General features: G+C 45.4%; 1 protein-coding gene across 3 annotated transcripts in view; it reads left to right on the forward strand.

The window, feature by feature from the left end:
- Positions 1 to 18,678, forward strand: part of Egflam (EGF like, fibronectin type III and laminin G domains) — a 181,296-nt gene that overhangs the window by 125,388 nt on the left and 37,230 nt on the right. For all 3 annotated transcript variants that reach the window (XM_037209404.1, XM_037209405.1, XM_028875601.1), the window contains 7 exons: positions 5,863 to 5,978; positions 6,576 to 6,894; positions 7,545 to 7,645; positions 8,575 to 8,675; positions 11,113 to 11,257; positions 14,507 to 14,696; positions 18,436 to 18,561. In XM_037209404.1, the coding sequence (XP_037065299.1) occupies positions 5,863 to 5,978; positions 6,576 to 6,894; positions 7,545 to 7,645; positions 8,575 to 8,675; positions 11,113 to 11,257; positions 14,507 to 14,696; positions 18,436 to 18,561 (1,098 nt within the window). The remainder of the gene's footprint in view (positions 1 to 5,862; positions 5,979 to 6,575; positions 6,895 to 7,544; positions 7,646 to 8,574; positions 8,676 to 11,112; positions 11,258 to 14,506; positions 14,697 to 18,435; positions 18,562 to 18,678) is intronic.

The raw sequence follows: 18,678 nt of genomic DNA on the forward strand, positions 1-18,678 counted from the left end.
AGGAAAGGAAAAGGGAAATGATGTAATTATACTATAAACTCAAAAATGAAAGAAATATTTTTTAAGTAAAAGGTCTTAGGATATGGCTTAATGTTCAAAGTGCTTCCTGTACAAGCATGAGGGCCCGAGGTCAGATCTTCAGCAGTGATTGAAAAAGCCAGGGACAACCACCCATGACTGTGACCATAGCATTGGGAGATAGACAGGTAGCCCTACTGGCCAGACAGTCTAGTCAAAATGGCTAACTACAGCTTCAGTGAGAGGACCGGGCAAACAAGGAAGACACTCAAAGTGACCTTTTGCCTCCCCACAAGCAAGTGCACATATGCACACACTACATGAAAAGTGTGATGCAGTGATAATAAACCAAATAGATACAGCAAGTAAAAACCACACCAAGACGAGGTTTGCAACTAAGCATTTTGGCTCGCACCTATAATTCCCACACTTGGGAGGCTAAGGCAGGAGGATTATATTACCATCTTAGGCTACCTAGTGAGTTCCAAGCCAGCCTGGTTTCTGAGTGAGACAATGCTCTGGATGTCACTAAATTTGGAGCTTTCTGTTAGACTAAGAGAAGTCAAGAAAAAATTTTTTTTTTACTACACGCAGTTATAGGAAGCACTTGCAAAATCTCGATCATAGCAATGAATAGCAAGTTTCAAAGTGGTTTTATTGTACACGAAAAATTATAGTTTGCATGACTAGATTCCCTTTTTACTGGTTCTTATTAAAAATTAAAGGTGTCCATTTGAAGTATAGCTGACTGCTGGCAGATTTGTTCAACTCAACAGAAAGAAAACCCTTAAAAATCAGAAGCATTGTGATCAACCTGTTCCTTAGATCACTCAGCTGGTCCCTCATGTGGGTCTTAGAGAACACCACCAAATCCACTTCACTGTCAAAGACCAGGATTGTGTCTTTTAGCCACAGTTCAAGTCGATGCTTCTAACGTATCTGTGTGTATAATAGAATAATAATAAATCAAATAGATACTTGGGGATAAAAATCATACCAAGACGAGGTATGCAGTCAGGCATTTTGGCTCTCCCCTGTAATCCCAATACTTGGGAGGCTAAGGCAGGGGGTTGCTATCAGTGTGAAGTCATCTTAGACTACATAGTGAGTGTGTGTATATGTGTGTGCTCATCCACGAGTGTATTTATGCATCTCTGTGTTTGCACATGTAGGTACACATATTTACAGGTATGTGTGAGGGCCAGATGACAACTTCAGGGGGCATTCCTCAGGTGTTACCCACCTTCTTTTTTGACATGGGTCTTTCACTGATCTTGGTGTTCACCAAGCAGGCTGGTCAGCAACCTCTGCCTCCCCTGCACTGGCTTTACAAGCTTGTACCACTAGAGGCAGAATTTTTTTTAATGTGGCTTCTGCACATGGGATTTGTATCCCTATGTTTGTTCAGCAAGTATCTTATGGACTGAGCCATCTCCCCAGTCCCACCAAAAATCCTTAATTCTTTGTAATTCAGTCTCTCTGAAGGTAGGCCATGTACTACTTAGATCTTCCTGTCTGGGCCTGCCTGTTTCTTTACTTACCCAACTTCTTATCTACACAGAAGCCATCTTCTTGATTCTTAGACTTGCTTTCTGGACAGTAAATCTGTTATCAGCCTGTGTCAGAACAAAGGATTTTTGCTGAAACATTATTCCATTCAGCCCATCTTTGAGTTTATTTTCTTTCTCTTGGTCAGCAAGTATTTTTTTGTAATTTATTTACTTTTTAGGTTATATATCTTTTGTAGGTTGATATGTAATCATTAAATGTACAATTACAGAGTACAATGTGATGATTTGATCTATGTATACACCAAGTACCAGCCAACTCAGAGCAACAGAATCCTTTTATTTTCTATCTTCCTGTATCTCGTGATTGAGGAGCTTTCTGAAAGCACCATACAGCTCATACTTTTAAAATTCAACCTGACACACATTTCTTAAATGAGAGATTTATTACATTTACAGTTATAATTATCAGCATATTTTATTCATTCCTTCAATCTTAGTTGGGTTTTTTTTTTTTTTTGAAGTTACTCTGGGTCCTCCCTCCCCATTTTTTTTAATTAAAGAGGGAAGTTTTGTTTCTGCTCTTTTCATTTTTCCTATATATGATTTACTATTTCTGTCATTTGGGATGAAATGATGTATTCTTTTATTAACTGTTTATAAATTGTTAACTTTTGGACTTAATAGTCTGAAGTTAATCAATAACTGTTACCCTCCTTTTAAATGATGAAAGATCCGGGAGCTTCACTTAATTCAGTTCCTTCTTGTCTTCCACGGAACTCCTCAGAATTTCTGTCTTATCTTGTCTAATGGCCGAATCTTCAGACTTTCACAAAACTGGAAAGCGTTAACTCCACCATTCAGGGGCAGAGGCAGGTGGAACTTTGTGAGTTTAAAGCCAATGTGGAGCCTAGTCTATGTCATGAGTTCTGGGTCAGTCAGGGATACACAGTGAGACTCTGTCTACAAAATTTTTTAATAATTAAAGAAACTAGAATGCTGCTCTGAACTCCCTCATTCACTCACCAGTTTCCTGTCTGCTATTCTTCATGTCTTATTCTTTCCTCTTCCTCCTCCCTCCTCTCCTCCCCCCCACCTACCCCTTTCTAAGCAGTTTTTTTAGTAAATGATCAAAAGTCTGTCAGGATACGTCATCTCCGATAATGTCTTTGTTTCACTTTTAATATTTAGCCATCATCCTTCAAATACAGAACTTAGTGTTGGCAATTATTTTCTCTAATCTTTGTATCAGAGGCCTGACGAGGGATGCTCACATCCTCAGTTAGAGCAATTTGCTCATCTGAATGCCTAAAAAGAATTGAATTGCATGATCCACAGAAGCCAGTCTAAGGGCCCCCAGAAGACTCAGGACCCTGGTTCTTGGTCACATCACGGAATTAGTCCTCTTGCTGGGTAGATACAGGGACACACCTCTGTCCCTCCCATCTGCACTGAGAGTCACACACAAGTACATTGCATCTCCTTCTCTTGACCACTCACTCTCATGTTCTGGTTCCCAACTTCCGAATGCAGGATTTTGGCTGAGCCCTGTCTGTGGGAAGCCAGTTGGGGATAAGACCACACATGTGTCAGCACTATCAGATATCAGACTTTCCCATTTCCGATGCCACACAGCCCACCTTGCTCTGCTTTCCCACTGGACCCTTCCTGTTTGTGTACAAACATGTATTTCCTGATCAGAAAAGGTCATTAAATCTAAAAAAAAAAAAAAAAAAAAAAAAGAACCAGTTTGGATCTTGCAGGGTGAGGATGAATAAACTGGAACGTGCTAGTCCAGGTTCTGACTAGCAAGACCAAATCACAAAAGGTCTTGGGGAGACTTTGAAGGGACTCGGACTGTAGCTCTTATCTGTCATTTTCCACTGGACCAGACTCCCCTTGTGCGTTTGTATTGAGATGTCCCAGTTTCTTCCCATAACCTATTGTCTCTTTCAGAACAGTCCTTTCTCCCAAGCCATTCTTGTTCCAGTGGCAACAGAGTTTTTGTTGTTGTTGACTTGGCAGATCAATTCACAGCCCCTTTTCTCTCTGCCCACTTTTAGAATCAGTTTATAGGTCAGTCAATGCCATTAGCAGATTGGCATCCTTATGTCTGGTAAAGGCCAAGTAAGAAGGCAAGCTTTCTCTGAGAGTCAAGGTAGGTTTGCTAGGACCCTCTGCCTAGTATGGGATGTGTGATAGCCTGCTTGGGAAGCTTGGTCATTTGTGACAGTTCTACCTACCTAGGCCACTTTTTCCCCCTAGACCTAGTGAAAAAAAAAAGGATTCAGGAGGTACCAAGTTTACCCACAGTTCCTCCTCCTCCCAGCATTTCTCAGTTCCAAAGTGTGGGCCAAATGCAGCTTGATCACTACTGCTACCTCATAGGGATGGAAACCTTGGACAAGAACCCAACAGTTCTCAGTTTTTCAATGTCATCTTCCTGAAGAAAACTTCAGGGGTGGGGAACAAGTGTCCCTGTTGAGGCCTCCATGAGCTGAGCTGTTAAGACAGGTTTCCCTGGGACCCCTGTAACAAATGATTCTGATAGTGATAAGACATGGCTTCATGGAAGCTTAGAATCCTGAACACAAAGCTCCGATCCTCAGAGCATGTGAGATCATACCAGACTCTTTCCATCCTTGTAAGTAAAACCTTCCAGTTGTTTCTTTTTTTCAGATCTTGGCTGGTGTGCAGACATCTGGAGCACATCTGAACTAGCAGTGTGAATTCTAGTGTCACAGCAGCTGAGGAACTCAATGGTCGTGAAAGCTAATCTCATCCCTTATTTGTGTGTGGGAGGTGTGTGTGTAGGGGGGAGAGAGACAGAGACAGAGAGAGAGAGAGAGAGAGAGAGAGAGAGAGAGAGAGAGAGAGAGAGAGAGAGCCTGTGTGTATGTGTGTGTGTGCCAGAAGACAACCTCAGATGTCATTACTCCAGCGAAGTTCATCTCATTTGCTGAGACAGGTTCTCTCTCTGGAACCTGTAGCTCACCAAGTCTGCCTGGCTGACTGCCACGTGAGCCCCAGAGATCTGCCCATCTCTGCCTCCCCAGTACCCGAATGACAAGAGGTTACCGCCATTTCCAACTTTTTCTGTATGGGTTTTGGAAACTAAACTCAGGCCCTCATGTTGATGTGGTAAACACTTTCTTGACTGAACTGTCTCCAAAATGCTCATGCCTTATTTTGTTGAGAATCACGAGATCTAACAAGATTAAGTGACTTGCCCAACAACAGATTATTGTGACTGTCTCACATGATCAAGAGATACTTCCAACTATATCATATTGAACATCAGAGAAACAATGTACAGAAAAACCATGACGTCCTTCCTAAACACAAACATACATAGATTTTATAAAGTAAAGGGCAGCCTTTGGTTGACCCACAAAAATTTGTATTTTAACATTCCTTTTTCCTTAGTGTGGAATAACCCAGACTTTGTTTAGCATTCATTCTGTGGTTTGACTATTATGGTCCTAATAAATGTCCGCTATTTAATGTTCTCTTTTCTTAATTAACCAAGTGCCAAGTAGAAAGAGATAAGTTATGCACTTTAATTATAGCAACCCTGGGCTGCTCGGAGAATCCTTATCAGTAGGATAGAATGTACATCCTACACGCAATGAAAAACAAAATTGGTGGAAGCTTCACGGGTGTGAGACTGAGGAAACAATTCCATCTTCCACCACTGTCAGGAGAGACGAACAGCAGGGTTCTATCCCAGGCTTCTTGGGTCATGCAGGGTCTGGTTCTATTTGTGCTTATTTTATCTTCTTAATTAGCATGAGATTGTGCGTAATCTGGATCCTGGGAGAGACAGGGTATTTGGAACGCTACAGAGGGGCTGTCAGGAGCTCTGTCCTGATGACTTCTCTTTTCTAGAACCTTCCATGGACTCTCCAAGGCTCAATTTATTGCTTAGTAAAGTATATTTTGAGGTCTGGCTAGAAGGTGGGGGGCGGGTCAGGAGGGAGTGAGGAGGTAAATGAGAACAAAGTATAACGCCATGCATATAAGAACATGGCATATTTCATAAAGTATTTTGGAAGTTTAATAATTAAAAGAGAGGGGGCTGGAGAGATGGATCAGCAGTTAAGAGCACTCACTGCTCTTCCAGAGGACCCCGGTTCAAGTCCCAGCACCCACATGGCAGCTCACACCTGTCTGTAACTCCAGTTCCAGGGAATCTGACACCCTCACTCCAAAGCACATGAAATAAAATTACATAAATTATTTTTTAAAAAAAATAATTGTAGAAGAAGGACATTGGGACAAGAAGTTGGGATAAAGAAGGCATAAGGTGACAGGCCATGTGCTTTTCTTTGTGAAGGCCCTGAGGAGGCAGGAAGTGGCCGCTATGGACCTCGGTATATCACCAGCACAGGAGTGAGTGAGGATGATGACGGATCTGAAGATGAACTGGATCTGGATGTGTCCTTTGAGGAGGTACTGTCACTCTACTATGTTTTGTCTCCCCGCTGACCACAGCAACTTAACCACAGAGCATGGCCACCAAACTTCAAACTGAAATGGACCAGTCAGCAAGGATTTGTTTCCTCTGACTATGAGGCCAAGGGGGGCGGTGTTTGAGGGCATGTGGGGGTGTGGGGGTTGGGGGGGAGACACATAAATCAGGGAGCTTCCTAGGAGGCTGTTATCCTATGAACAGCCTCTGTCTACAAGTAGCTTCATAAACTACTAAAAAAAAAATGTAGATTTACCATCCCCGGAATTTTGTAAAACGAGGCACTATAAGAAAATGAATGATTCCTTGGCAAAGCCATGCATTTTGTAATAGTTTAGTAAGAACAGGTCACAGAGTATCAGCTTTATCACACCAGGATTTTCTGACTGATACAGGACAAGGTGCTTAAACTCCCTGTGTCTCGAAGTTTTCCTCAGTAAACTGGGGTCAGGGCCTCGGTCCCACTGACATCCTGGGGTTTGTGGACATTCACCGTGAGCCTGTGGTTCAAGAGCTGCATATATGCCATGTAAAGATGACCCCGTGTTTATGCTAAACCCTTTCCTCCTCTGACGCAGGTTAAACCACTTCCTGCTACCAAAGCTGGGAGTAGGAAGGTCTTGCTAGAACCCAAGAAGACTTCTCTCTCTAGCCCAGAGTTGGGTTCCAGGCTTGCACAACCTACCCCGCCGTCTCTCCCTGAAACTACGGTGGCCATCCCCCACACCCCTGCGCAGCGGAAGGGGAAGAACCGTGTCGCCATGATGTCGAGGCTCTTTGACATGTCCTGTGATGAAACTCTCTGCTCCCCTGACAGCTTCTGTGTCAATGACTACACCTGGGGAGGCTCACGCTGTCACTGCAACCTGGGCAAAGGGGGCGAGGGCTGCTCGGAAGGTAGGCCCTGGAAAGGGCATGAACACAGCGTGGTTAAACCTGCAGCGTCCTGTAGTCAGTTGTGTGTTACAAGCACAGCACCTTCTAGCCCCTTTTTTTGTGAGATAAGCCTTTCCTTTGTGTATGGGTTGGTAAATTAGCTCCCCCAGGGAAAGTGAGAAGCGTCTTCCACTGCCTCTCAGAGGCGGCAGCCCTGTTTCTATGTATGGCTAGTGTGAGGTTCTTTGAAGCAGCTATCGTGAAATCATCTCAATAGGACCAGGAGGTAGACTCCACCGTTATCATGTCTCTATCAAAATGATAACCAGAACACCCAGAAGGGTGGAGAGGGCTCATGGCTGAGCCACCTGGGTACCGCAAAAGCTCAGCATGAAAATGAGTGGTGTTGGACTTCAAGCCACTCATTTCTTTTCCGGGAAGCAGGGACCCATCTTCCAAATGCAGTTTCTTCTGAAGAATTTCCTAAGAGGCTCCCTGATCCCAAGAGTAGTAGGTGTGAAAGGCAGAGAAAGGGAGATGGGAAGGAAGCTAAGTGTAGTCGATTAGATGAGGTTTTTAACTGGGTGATAGGCAGACAATGGGGTCTGTTGATTTCTGCCTTGAAAAGAATGAGACAAGAGCATTCTGTCACATTGTGCTTTTTCTTTTAGATATCTTTATCCAGTATCCTCAGTTCTTTGGCCACTCCTACGTAACCTTTGAGCCTCTGAAGAACTCTTATCAGGCATTTCAGATCACTCTGGAATTCAGGGTAAGAGCAGCTGCCATGTAATGGGTGTCAATTGAACACGTCTGATTACATCAAAGGAAGACAGGGAAGAGGGAAAGTAAAAAAAAGTGTGACACACCCAGCCTGACCCGAAACAGTCACAAAATCTAGCGGGGGCGGGGTACATTCACAATGTTCACAGCTGGGGGAGGGTGGGTTTACAAGTCACCAACTATGGAAGATGAGATTCCCAGTGAGCATGCTACTTCCAGGGTGATGCGTCTGGGGCAGGATTTCAGGACCAACAATGCATTCCATTCCCCAAACTCCTTTAGAGCCATCTCTCTGGTCCCATTCATCTAAAGATCAGCATCCAGCTGGCGCTTGGAGCTTAATGTGATTCTTTGAGTATCTTTGAAGAAGCAAAAGGGCCAGGGGTCTGGAAACCTGTACCCCTTCCCTTGCCATAGTGTTAACTGTCTAGGAGGTGGCCTATCCCTTAGCTAACACACCCAGTGTGACTACCCAGTGGACTGTTGGTACTGCCTAGAGAGAAGGAAAGTAGCAGATATGCATGCTTCCCAGGTAGAGAGGAAGAGCAGAAGGAGCACATTAGAAATGGAATGCTCATCGGTGACAGTAGAAAACGATGAGCACAAACGATGTGCTCTGTGCCCGGGACTGTAGGACACTTGTACGCAAGCTTTGCAGGTGCATCCGCAAAGCCAAGGAAAGAGCACGTTGGGTATGGGCCTTCCTCACCTCAGAGCCGCTCCTCACACACTATTTATACCACTGTTATTTTTTAATGTGAAGGAACCGGCCTGGATATGTAGGAACTCCCAGAAGTCCGTGGGCTTGCAACCATAGGATGGCAGAGGGAAAGATTCATGTTTTGTCTTCATGCGTGTTTACAGAGGAGGAGGAAGGGGTGGCCATGGTGCCTGTGGCTTTTGCTTGTGTGTTCACAGGCAGAGGCAGAGGACGGCTTACTGCTCTACTGTGGGGAGAGCGAACACGGGAGAGGTGACTTCATGTCCCTGGCTCTCATCCGACGCTCCCTCCAATTCAGGTAACGTTTACCCTCAGTCCTGTAGATCTTAAAATTCTACCACATACGTTGTACGCAACGCAGTCCGTACAACTAGACTCCAGTCATGAAAGGAATAGCGTGCAGGAGATGAGCCGGGGCCAGTTTCTCACATCCCGGAGAGCCGTGACGGCAGAGTAACCTTTGAAGTTTGAGTTTCGGAATGTTCCCTCATTCACTCATTCTGACGCCAGTTAGGTATGGAACACCCACTGTGAATGCATGGCAGTTTGGCAAAGGCCAAGTCCTCTCTTTCCTGAAGCTCAAGCAGAAGACAAGATCTTCTCGGAGCCTTCTGGAGACAAGATGGCCGTCAGCTATGGAAGGGCAACAGACTCCCAAGGAGGCCCAAACCTACCATGACTTCCCTGGGGTTGGGCTGAACCCTGACTTGCCACCTATACCTGGATCATTTTTTTTTTCCTCCAGATACTTTGGAAGCTGTTTTTAGTTAACTTGATTTTTTCAGGAAGGCAGAGTGAGGGCACATAATGCCTGTCTGTGAATGAATGATGGGCATCAGTCTTGACCCTGTCCATGGTCCTCTAGCTAGTCCTGATGGCATCATTTTCTTACTGCCTGACCTGTGGCAGATGACATGAGCTATGGGAGTTGCCTTTCCTCAAAGGATTATGGAGGGGACCCATGAGCTCTCTTATGCTTAGCGCAGTGCCTGCCCAGGAAGTATATACCAACCCTAATGGTTTATTTAATTTCTTAGGCATTAAAACATACTTTTGCAGGAAGGGAAGACAGCTGAGTCAGTACAGTGTCTCCCATGCCAAGCATGAGGACCCGAGTTTGGATCCGTAGCACCCATGTAAAAAGTCAGACATGCTAACACACACTTATAACCCCCAAGCACTGGGAAGCAGGGACGGTAGATCCTGGAGTTTGCAGTCAGCAAGCTCTGGGTTCAGGACAGAACCTGTCTCAAAAAAAAACACAGTGGAAAGCATAAAAGGAAGGTATCTGATGTTAACCTCTGGTGTCCATCCAGCTTGTGACATCTATCACACATACATGCATAAACACATACACGCATGCACACACACACACACACACACACACACACACACACACACACGTCTTAAGTTCTTAGGGTTACCTTGAAGACATTTGAGTATGCTTTGTTAGATGAATTGATTCTTGGATGCATGGTGGAAGGCACCAGGATGAGGCTAATGGTCCTAATCTCATGGGCTCTAGCACTCAAGGATGAGGTAGACACTCAGTGGCATGGCAGTATTGGCTGCTGGCAGCTCTACCTGAGTGATGCTTCCATCTCCCTCTATGAATCCTGGCCATGCCATCCCCACTAGTGAGGGTGGGGAGGCAGCAGTCACAAGAAAGGGGATGTAGGTAGCATAATGTGGACATGCTCATCGTGCTTTCTCCAGGAAGCAATCTTGGGGGTCTGGGTGGAAGTGTCTGGATGGCTACTCTCAAGTTAACAGGAAAGTACCCAAACTTTCCCTATCAGGTATAGTAATTACTGCTGTGCTGGGCCACAGAGACACTGGTAGAGAACCAGAATACTGCAGCCATCTCAGTGTGCATCTCCTCTCCCATGCCTGGGCCTGAGCCAGAGTCTCCTGGGGAAACCTCACCTGTGTGGGGGCCCTGGACGTGGATGGAAGGGTAGCTTGCTTCTCAGAACTCCTGTGAAGACTGCATTTTTACACTTTATTAATATCATAAGAGAATCATTTGAGAACTGAGAAGATTCCTCGGAGAAATGCCTGGAAGCAGAATGACGCTCTCAGTATTGTACTCACATCAACTTTGAACATCTGGCTGTCTCTGGAGAAGAGACAAAGGATCCTACACTCCTTCTGCTTCTGAGTTGCTGAGGAGATGAGACCACAGGTTAATAGGTCCCCACAGACCAAGGCTCTGAGACCATAGATGAGCAATTAGTAGACCAGGACCATCAGAGGAAAGAAAGACCCAGCTCTTCTGTGTAGAGTTATGTGGCTCTCGATAGCCATAGATAGAACTTTGGACACATTAACTCTTAAATTAACTGTTAATCCAGATGTGGTGCCTCATGCTTATAATCTCAACACTCTGGAGGCTGGAGAAGCAGGATCGTTGCCAGGACTACCTAGTTAGTGAGTTCTAGGCTCTTAAAGTACAGGGTAAGACTCTGTCTCAAAACCAATGGAGAGGCTGGGGAGATGGCTCAGTCAGCAAAATGCCTACTCTAGAAGCATGGAGAACCAAGTTTGTGTCCCCAGCTCCCATATTAAACACACACACACACACACACACACACACACACACACACACACACACACTCACACACACACACTTACCCCAAAACCAAAGAGAGGAGCAGTTGTCCTAGAAGTGATGATGTGGAGTCTGAAAACATGAGCTGCTTTATTCTAGAATCTTCCTTCCCTCCTCCCTTCAGGTTTAATTGTGGAACCGGGATTGCCATCATCATAAGTGAGACCAAAATCAAACTTGGAGCCTGGCACACAGTGACATTGTACAGAGATGGGCTGAACGGGCTGCTGCAGTTAAATAACGGCACCCCGGTGACAGGCCAGTCCCAGGTGAGTGTGAGCCCATACCCTCATCTGGTCCTCAAGAGGAGATTGCTGCAGAGAGCAAGGCTCTGGACAGCTCTGGGAGGCTGACTTTTCATAGGGCACACAGTAGAGCTGTGGTGAGGTCCCCACAGCTTTGCCTGTGTGAGCTTCCACACACACCTCCCATACATACTTCCTGGGCAGATGCCTTGAACTTGTGAGCAGTAATGCTCTGGGTGCACAATGCAGCAAACACCACCTGTGCAAGGATGAGTTACCTTTGCACAAGGTTGTCCAGGCCAGAGGTCAAGAAAAGCCTGTATGGGAAGCCAAGAACCCATCGTTAGCTTCAGATACAAAGGTAGGCACGAGTGTCATGATCCTGTGGCTTTAGCAACTGGAAAGAGTTGGCTTGTCTGGTTCCATACACAGGGATAATCCATTTATCCTTCTTGGGATGCATCACTGGAGGAGGAGGAGGAGGTAAGTTAGTTATCTCTTGTGTCACTCTACAGGTCACTGAGGTACTCACATATCTGTTGTGCCCACAGTAATTTGAAGATTATCTTTTAGAACAAACAGTTTGAATTAGTGCCTGGCAAGGAGCCAAGCCTAGAGTTACAATCAGCCAGGTCTCTGTATTTTCTAAAGGAAAGGGCCACAAGGGAGCCTTTGTGCCTATGTCTAAGCTTCCTCTCCACTGCCAGGTCCTCGATGTGCTACAAACAAGACATGGAGAATAAAGGTCCATGCCTCAAAGTCTTATGGATGTGGGTCAAAAGGAAGAAGGAGCCAACTCTAGTGAACTATATAGCATCTGGAAATTGCTTATGCCCATTACTAAAAAGGAGAAAAGACAGGTTGCATGATTCTAATACAATAGTATAAGATGATCAAATGAATTTTGATAAGAATCTTCAATCTTCCGGGCAGTGGTGGGGCATGCCTTTAATCCCAACACTTGGGAGGCAGAGGCAGGCGAGTTCGAGGCCAGCCTGGGCTACAGAGTGAGTTCTGGAAAAGATGCAAGGCTACACAGAGAAACCCTGTCTCTAAAAACCAAAAAACAAAAAAAAAAAGATTCTTCAATCTGGAGTGCAAAATACTACCATGAAAGCAGAATGGTTGAAAGCAATGAGTTTTTTATAAAGATTGCAAACAGGGTCACGTGGTAGCCCCAATAAGCTAAGGAAACACACGTCTGCATGGATGGAGATGTGGCATCCAGAGACGAAGTAGCCGTCTTCTGCTCAGTGGTGCTGGAATAATCTAACCATTCTAAGAGGACATTCTAAGAGGTGAGATATTCCAGGGGCTGCCACTCAAGCAGGAAGTTGACCTGAAATGTCTTCAGTGATTGGTTGACTCAGTGAAGCTTTGTCAGCTTGCAGCAGGAAAGAGGAAGGCAGGATGGCGATTTTTTTTTCTTGCCTAGGTCAAGGAAAGATACTTGGGAAAGAAAGATCAGCCTTCTGGGAGAGCCTTGGGAAATCTGGCAGGTGTAACAGACTGTCTTGGCAATGGGTCCCTGTCCCAGGGGGTATTAAAAAAAAAGTATCATATGTAAGTCATTGAAAAAGATATGCAGATATGCATAGGATCCAGAAACCAGTGGGAACCTGCATTACATGAGGTTTCATACATTTCCAATCCCAATATTTTATGAGTTGATCAAATATAGAGATTAACTGCAAAGAGCATGTGATATTAAGTCTGGTCAGGGTGAAGTCTGTCTCTGCATTACAGGGACTTTGAGAACATAGAAAGTATGAGCAGGCCCTCAGCTGGGGACTATGTAATAACTGTCAGGAGACAGTAATTCTATTTTAAGCTGGTTCCCCAGAACCAAGCCCAAGGTGGAGTCCTGTACATAGAGGATGTTTTTAGAAAGTGTTCCCAGTTGGGAGACCCGTTTTAGAGAGGAGAAGTTGGACAGAGGAGAAGAAGGAGGAGTCAAGACTGAGAATCCCACATGATTCTTCCTAATATAGTTTCCACCTGGTCCCCTGAGAACAAGGGAGCAACATGTGCCTCAGAGCTACCCCAAACTATTAAAGGCTGCCATGGGGGGCCCAGCACATGCACAGACAGTCAAAGCATACTCCAGGGAACCACAGGTCAAGGTCCAGAGCAAACTCACCGTCTTCACACATTTATGTCCCAGGAAAAAGTACTGAGCTGAAGGCTCCCTGCTGTGGCCCAGGACAGGGAGCAAAACCAGAACATAACAGTGAGGATGGGGTCCAGAAATGACTCCTGAGAATCTAGATGGAACAGGTCAAGAGAGCATTTGAGTCATGTGATGGAAGCAGCTTGTAGATGACGATGATCACTTAAAACCTTCTGAGTACTGAGTGGCACAGTCTCCTAATTTACACACATTTCTTACTTGTTCATTCGGAAAGATTCAGCAGTGATTAGATTCCCACTTGCTGGAAGTGACCGCTTTAAGGGTACACATTATAGTCACGGACTGATTTGGGACGTTTTTTAAGTTCTAAGGCTGCACTTTCCCCAGCTCCCATGTTCATCGTTTAATCTAGATGAATGAGATATTTTATACTAAAAACAGAATGACCAAGAGTGTCTTAACTTTCTCCCGCCTCACGTTCAGCCCTGTACTCTGTAACCTCCAAACTTACAATTCAGACTGTTGGTTTGGCCCCGGATTACATTGTTTCCCTGACTCAAGGTAACACTTAAAAATTCAAAAGAAAAAGAAAAAAAAAAGGAATCATGTCCACAAGCAAATTTCAAGATATTTTGTAACACAACTTGTTGGTTATTTTCCAACAACGGTTCTTATGCTACTTAGTGTGATGGTGGCTGGGATCCTGAAAGGGCAGATGTTCAGGCAGATGTTCTCCCACACACCATGCCACCTTCGGATGCACAGAATAGCGTGACCCACCCAAGAAACACAGTAGATTGGTGTGAGGACTGGAAAGTGTGCTGTTGGTTTTGGATGCCAGCCTGCTTCAGAGTCGGCTAGACTGGCTTGGATCTGACCTCCTTCCTTCTTTTGCAGCCATTCCAAAACCACTGCTTCTGGTAGCACAGCCCTCCAAGGAGTCAGTGAGTTGACTATGGTAGTCAATAACTGTGGGTTTCATTACCTAACAGGGCCATGTCCTAAAGACAAACCCAGATAAAGGAATCCCTAAGGTTTTAACCTACATCTTAGCCGTCCCCCCTCAACGCAATCTTTTGTGTTCTGGTTTTTCTTTTTCTTTCTATTTTTAAAATGAGATAAAGTTTTCATTTTTCTTAAAGGGCCAGTACAGTAAAATTACCTTCCGGACACCTCTGTACCTCGGTGGCGCTCCCAGCGCTTACTGGCTGGTGAGAGCAACAGGGACAAACCGTGGTTTCCAAGGCTGCGTGCAGTCACTCGCTGTCAACGGCAAAAGGATTGACATGAGACCCTGGCCACTGGGAAAAGCCCTCAATGGGGCTGATGTAGGTGAGTGCCCAGGGGCTAGCCTGGACCTAGGGGCTTCATTTCTGGTCGGGATGAGCCGTGGGACAACTGGTTCACTCAAGACTTGAGGAGTGATGAGCCCAAGCCTGTGCTCTATGAACATATCCATTCGTAGACCAACCTTGCTGTGCCTTGTGACCCTCTAACTTAGCTGAGCTCATTGGTCATGCACTTTGACCTTTTGCCCTGATGCATCCGTGGATGCATGAGCTACTTGTGTGCCTGGTGCCCGCTGAAGCCAGAAGAGGGCGAGGATCCCCTGAAACTGAAGTTACATGAAGTTGTGAGCCACCATTTGGATAGTGGGAACGGAACCTGAGTCTTCTGCAAGAACAGCAAGTGATCCTAGCCCCTAAGTCATTGCTCCAGACCCAGAAAAACCTAATTCTTGGCCATAGTTTCCAATACTTTCTTGTCTACCCTCTCATGCACCCTAATTTTAGAGGGGAGAAAATATTATTACAGCCACTATATAGATGAATAATGGGGGCTTGCAGAGTGAGGTGCTTTCCAGAGCGGCAGCGGAGCAGGGATCGCTTTATAGTGCCAAGAACACCTGTTCAACCTTGGACAGCAGCAGGGTGGCCCATTTCCTTCAGGGACTGCCTGGTCTGCTAGATATGTAACAGTGTAACACCATCCACAGACTATATGGGATAAACAGAAATCTGTTCCTAATGGTTGAAAGAGCTGTGAGGTCAAGGTCTAGGTACATGGGGGTTTGGTTTCTCCTAGGCCTTCCTCCTTGGCTTATACATGGCCAATTAGCTTCTCACCTCTTCCACATGTGGTAGGTCTTTCCTCTGTGTGCACACCCCTTGTGTCTCAAGTGTCCAGATTCTCTCTCCTAAGGACATCGATGAGACCAGATTAGTACCCCACTCATATGATCTTACACATATTAGAGGTCTTATTTTCAAACACAGTCCTTTTGAGAGTCAGGTCTTCAGTCTGTGTGTTTAGGAGACAGAGTTCTGTCTATAACACCATATTATCTTACCAGTAGCTCCTTGTTCATAATAACCAGGGTATTTAGGGTACTCCTGGACTCCCACTTTCAGTTCATGTCTTCTACCATCCTAGGCATAGGTCTACCATTAACGGCTTCAGGAACTCGGGAAGCTGTCTCTCGAGGACCGACTCCAGCAATGACATGTCCACAGTGTCTTTAAGTGGTGCCAGAGGGGTCCCCTCCTCTCCTCTTCTCTTCTTCTCACAATCTTTCACTTCTCTCTTTGAGAGTGAGCTGGCTGCTCCACACCCCCCATGCCCAACCTCCACAACGAAACCCTTCTTCTCCTCCTCCTGATTCTTCACAATCTGTTGGTGACACTGTCATCTTCTCTGTCCCCATTCCTCTTCCCCATGGCATTTCTTCCTCTCTCCCTCCCTGCCCCTCATCAGAGACCTTGAATGCCATTAACAAAGCAGTCTCATGGAACTCCTCAAGGAAGCGCCCAGCTGGCCTTCACACCCCACTTCATTCCCTCCTCTTAAAAAAGTTACATTGCAGAAAGATTTGAATATTACTTTCTTCCCCGGGAATCTGAAATAACCCACAGACTTTACTCCTCATCCGAAACCAGCAGAACTATTGGGCCCTCAGCCCCGTGAGAGTCTGGGTGTTAGACCAAAGCTGTCTCTGGAGACTGGCTGGGGTCATGTGCTCAGACTAAAAGGAGATGGTGGTCAGTTTACTTGACCCAGTGACTAGGGACTGGGATTCTTAGAGACCCACCCTCTGGGTACCACCAGCCAGGGCCTTTTAAGTGGTTTAGCCTCCTGAGCTTGGTCTTCTGGTCCCATGTGAAATCTGAGCACACAGCCCTGCCCACCTCCTCCTGGGGAGTCCTTATGGTCAGGGAATGTGGATGACTGCTCAGGCAAGGATGGGACTGGCCCTGCTGGGGTGACACAGCCAGATCAAGGAGGGCTGTCATCTCTCGGGAGTTGGCTACCAAATCAGACAAGTGTGGCAGAAGGCTGGCAAACAGCGTGGCTGGACTCTTTATATTCCAGCCCTTTGGACTCTTCCTGGAAAAAGCTTTGTACTCACCTAGTGTTTCCAGAGAGACTGTGATGAGGCACGCAGAAGAAAGGCAGCCAGAGCAAGTTAGTGAATTTCCACATCAGGTAGATGATGTATATGCAAATGTCAAGGTAGTTCTTCCAGAATACTCTGCTTGTTTTATAAAAAGACACATACATACAAAAATACATACATACATACATAATGTTCTCTCTCTCTCTCTCTTACACAGACACACAAATATATACTGTCTCTCACACTCACACATAGACACAAACTCACACACACATATTCTCTCACACAAATATATATATATATATATACACATACATACATACATACACACATTCTCTCTCACACACCCATAAACACATTATCACACACAAATACACACTCACACATACTCTGTCTCTCACACATTTTTTCACATACATACTTTCTCACATTCTATAATACACACTCTCTCACTCTTATACACACACCCATATATACTCTCATACACATGTATACACACACATGCTTTCTCACACATACATAAACACACCCATGCTCTCTCTCATACACATATATACACACATACTCATATTACTTTCACATACATACATTCACACACACACACTCTCACACACATATATACATACACACACACTCTCACACACATATACATATACACATACTCTCACTCACACTCTTTAAAAACACAGAATCACAGTCTCTAACACACATACACACACTCACACACAAATACACACTATCACACATAAACACACACTCTCATCACACATACACATTCTCACTGTCAAACACACAACCTCTCTCTCACGCACAAACATAAATACACTCTCTTACACACTCTCATACACACTTACACACATACATACATGCTCTCCTCACATATATATATATATATATATACACACACACACATACACTCACACACATATATGTACACATACACTCACACACATATATACACATACACTCACACACATATACACACATATATATACACATACACTCATATACACATGTACACACATATATATACACATATGCACTCTCACATTCTCTCTCTCTTACACACACACACACACACACACTCACACCCTGTGACATGAAGATAAGTCTGAAGTGCTTTTCACTATGCTGTACTTTCCTGACCCTCTTGAAACTAACTAGAAAGAAAACCAGGCTTCCAAAGCATGTGCCAAAGCACCGTGGCACCTCCCCTCGTCCTGCCCCAGAAGAGAAGCTCAGTGATGGAGTTCTGCTGTTTCCACGCTTGCCTCGTGTGGCTGAGCTTTGAACCAGTGAGGCAGCGGCACTTAAGCTAATTGGGATCACACAATGAGGACACTTTTAACATAAACACTCGGGGGATGGGGGAGTAGCTGTTCATGCCACTTTCGGGAACAGCAGAGAGATGGATTAAAAGCAGGAACAGTTCCATCATCCCCCTCAGTGGTTATAAAATGTGTCCTTTGATTTATTGTGTCCCTCATGTTTGAAAAAGTCTCTAGCTCTTCCGGGGGATGAACCAACATGTGAAAAAGTGAGGAAGAGCGGGTTCCCCTCTGCTGAGAGCTGGTCAGTTATGCAAGGGTGGACAGCAGACCGGGGGCGGGGGGGGGCCTCCATGGGTGCTGGGATCAGCACCTGGTGACCTGGCTTTGTGGCCCGCACTCTGTTTAGGGGAATGCAGCAGTGGAATCTGTGACGAGGCCTCCTGCATCAACGGAGGAACCTGTGCAGCCACCAAAGCTGACTCCTACATCTGCCTCTGTCCCCTGGGGTTCAGAGGTCGGCACTGTGAAGACGGTGAGACCGTGGGCCCTGGGCTGTGTGGGGATGCATGTGGATGCAGCTCTCCGTCTTGCCCATTTAGCAAAGTCCTGCATGTTCTTAAGGGATCCAGGTTGCTTTGCTGGGAGGGGT

Source organism: Peromyscus leucopus, chromosome 11 (genome assembly GCF_004664715.2).
Source record: "Peromyscus leucopus breed LL Stock chromosome 11, UCI_PerLeu_2.1, whole genome shotgun sequence".
NCBI classification, from domain to species: Eukaryota; Metazoa; Chordata; class Mammalia; order Rodentia; family Cricetidae; genus Peromyscus; species Peromyscus leucopus.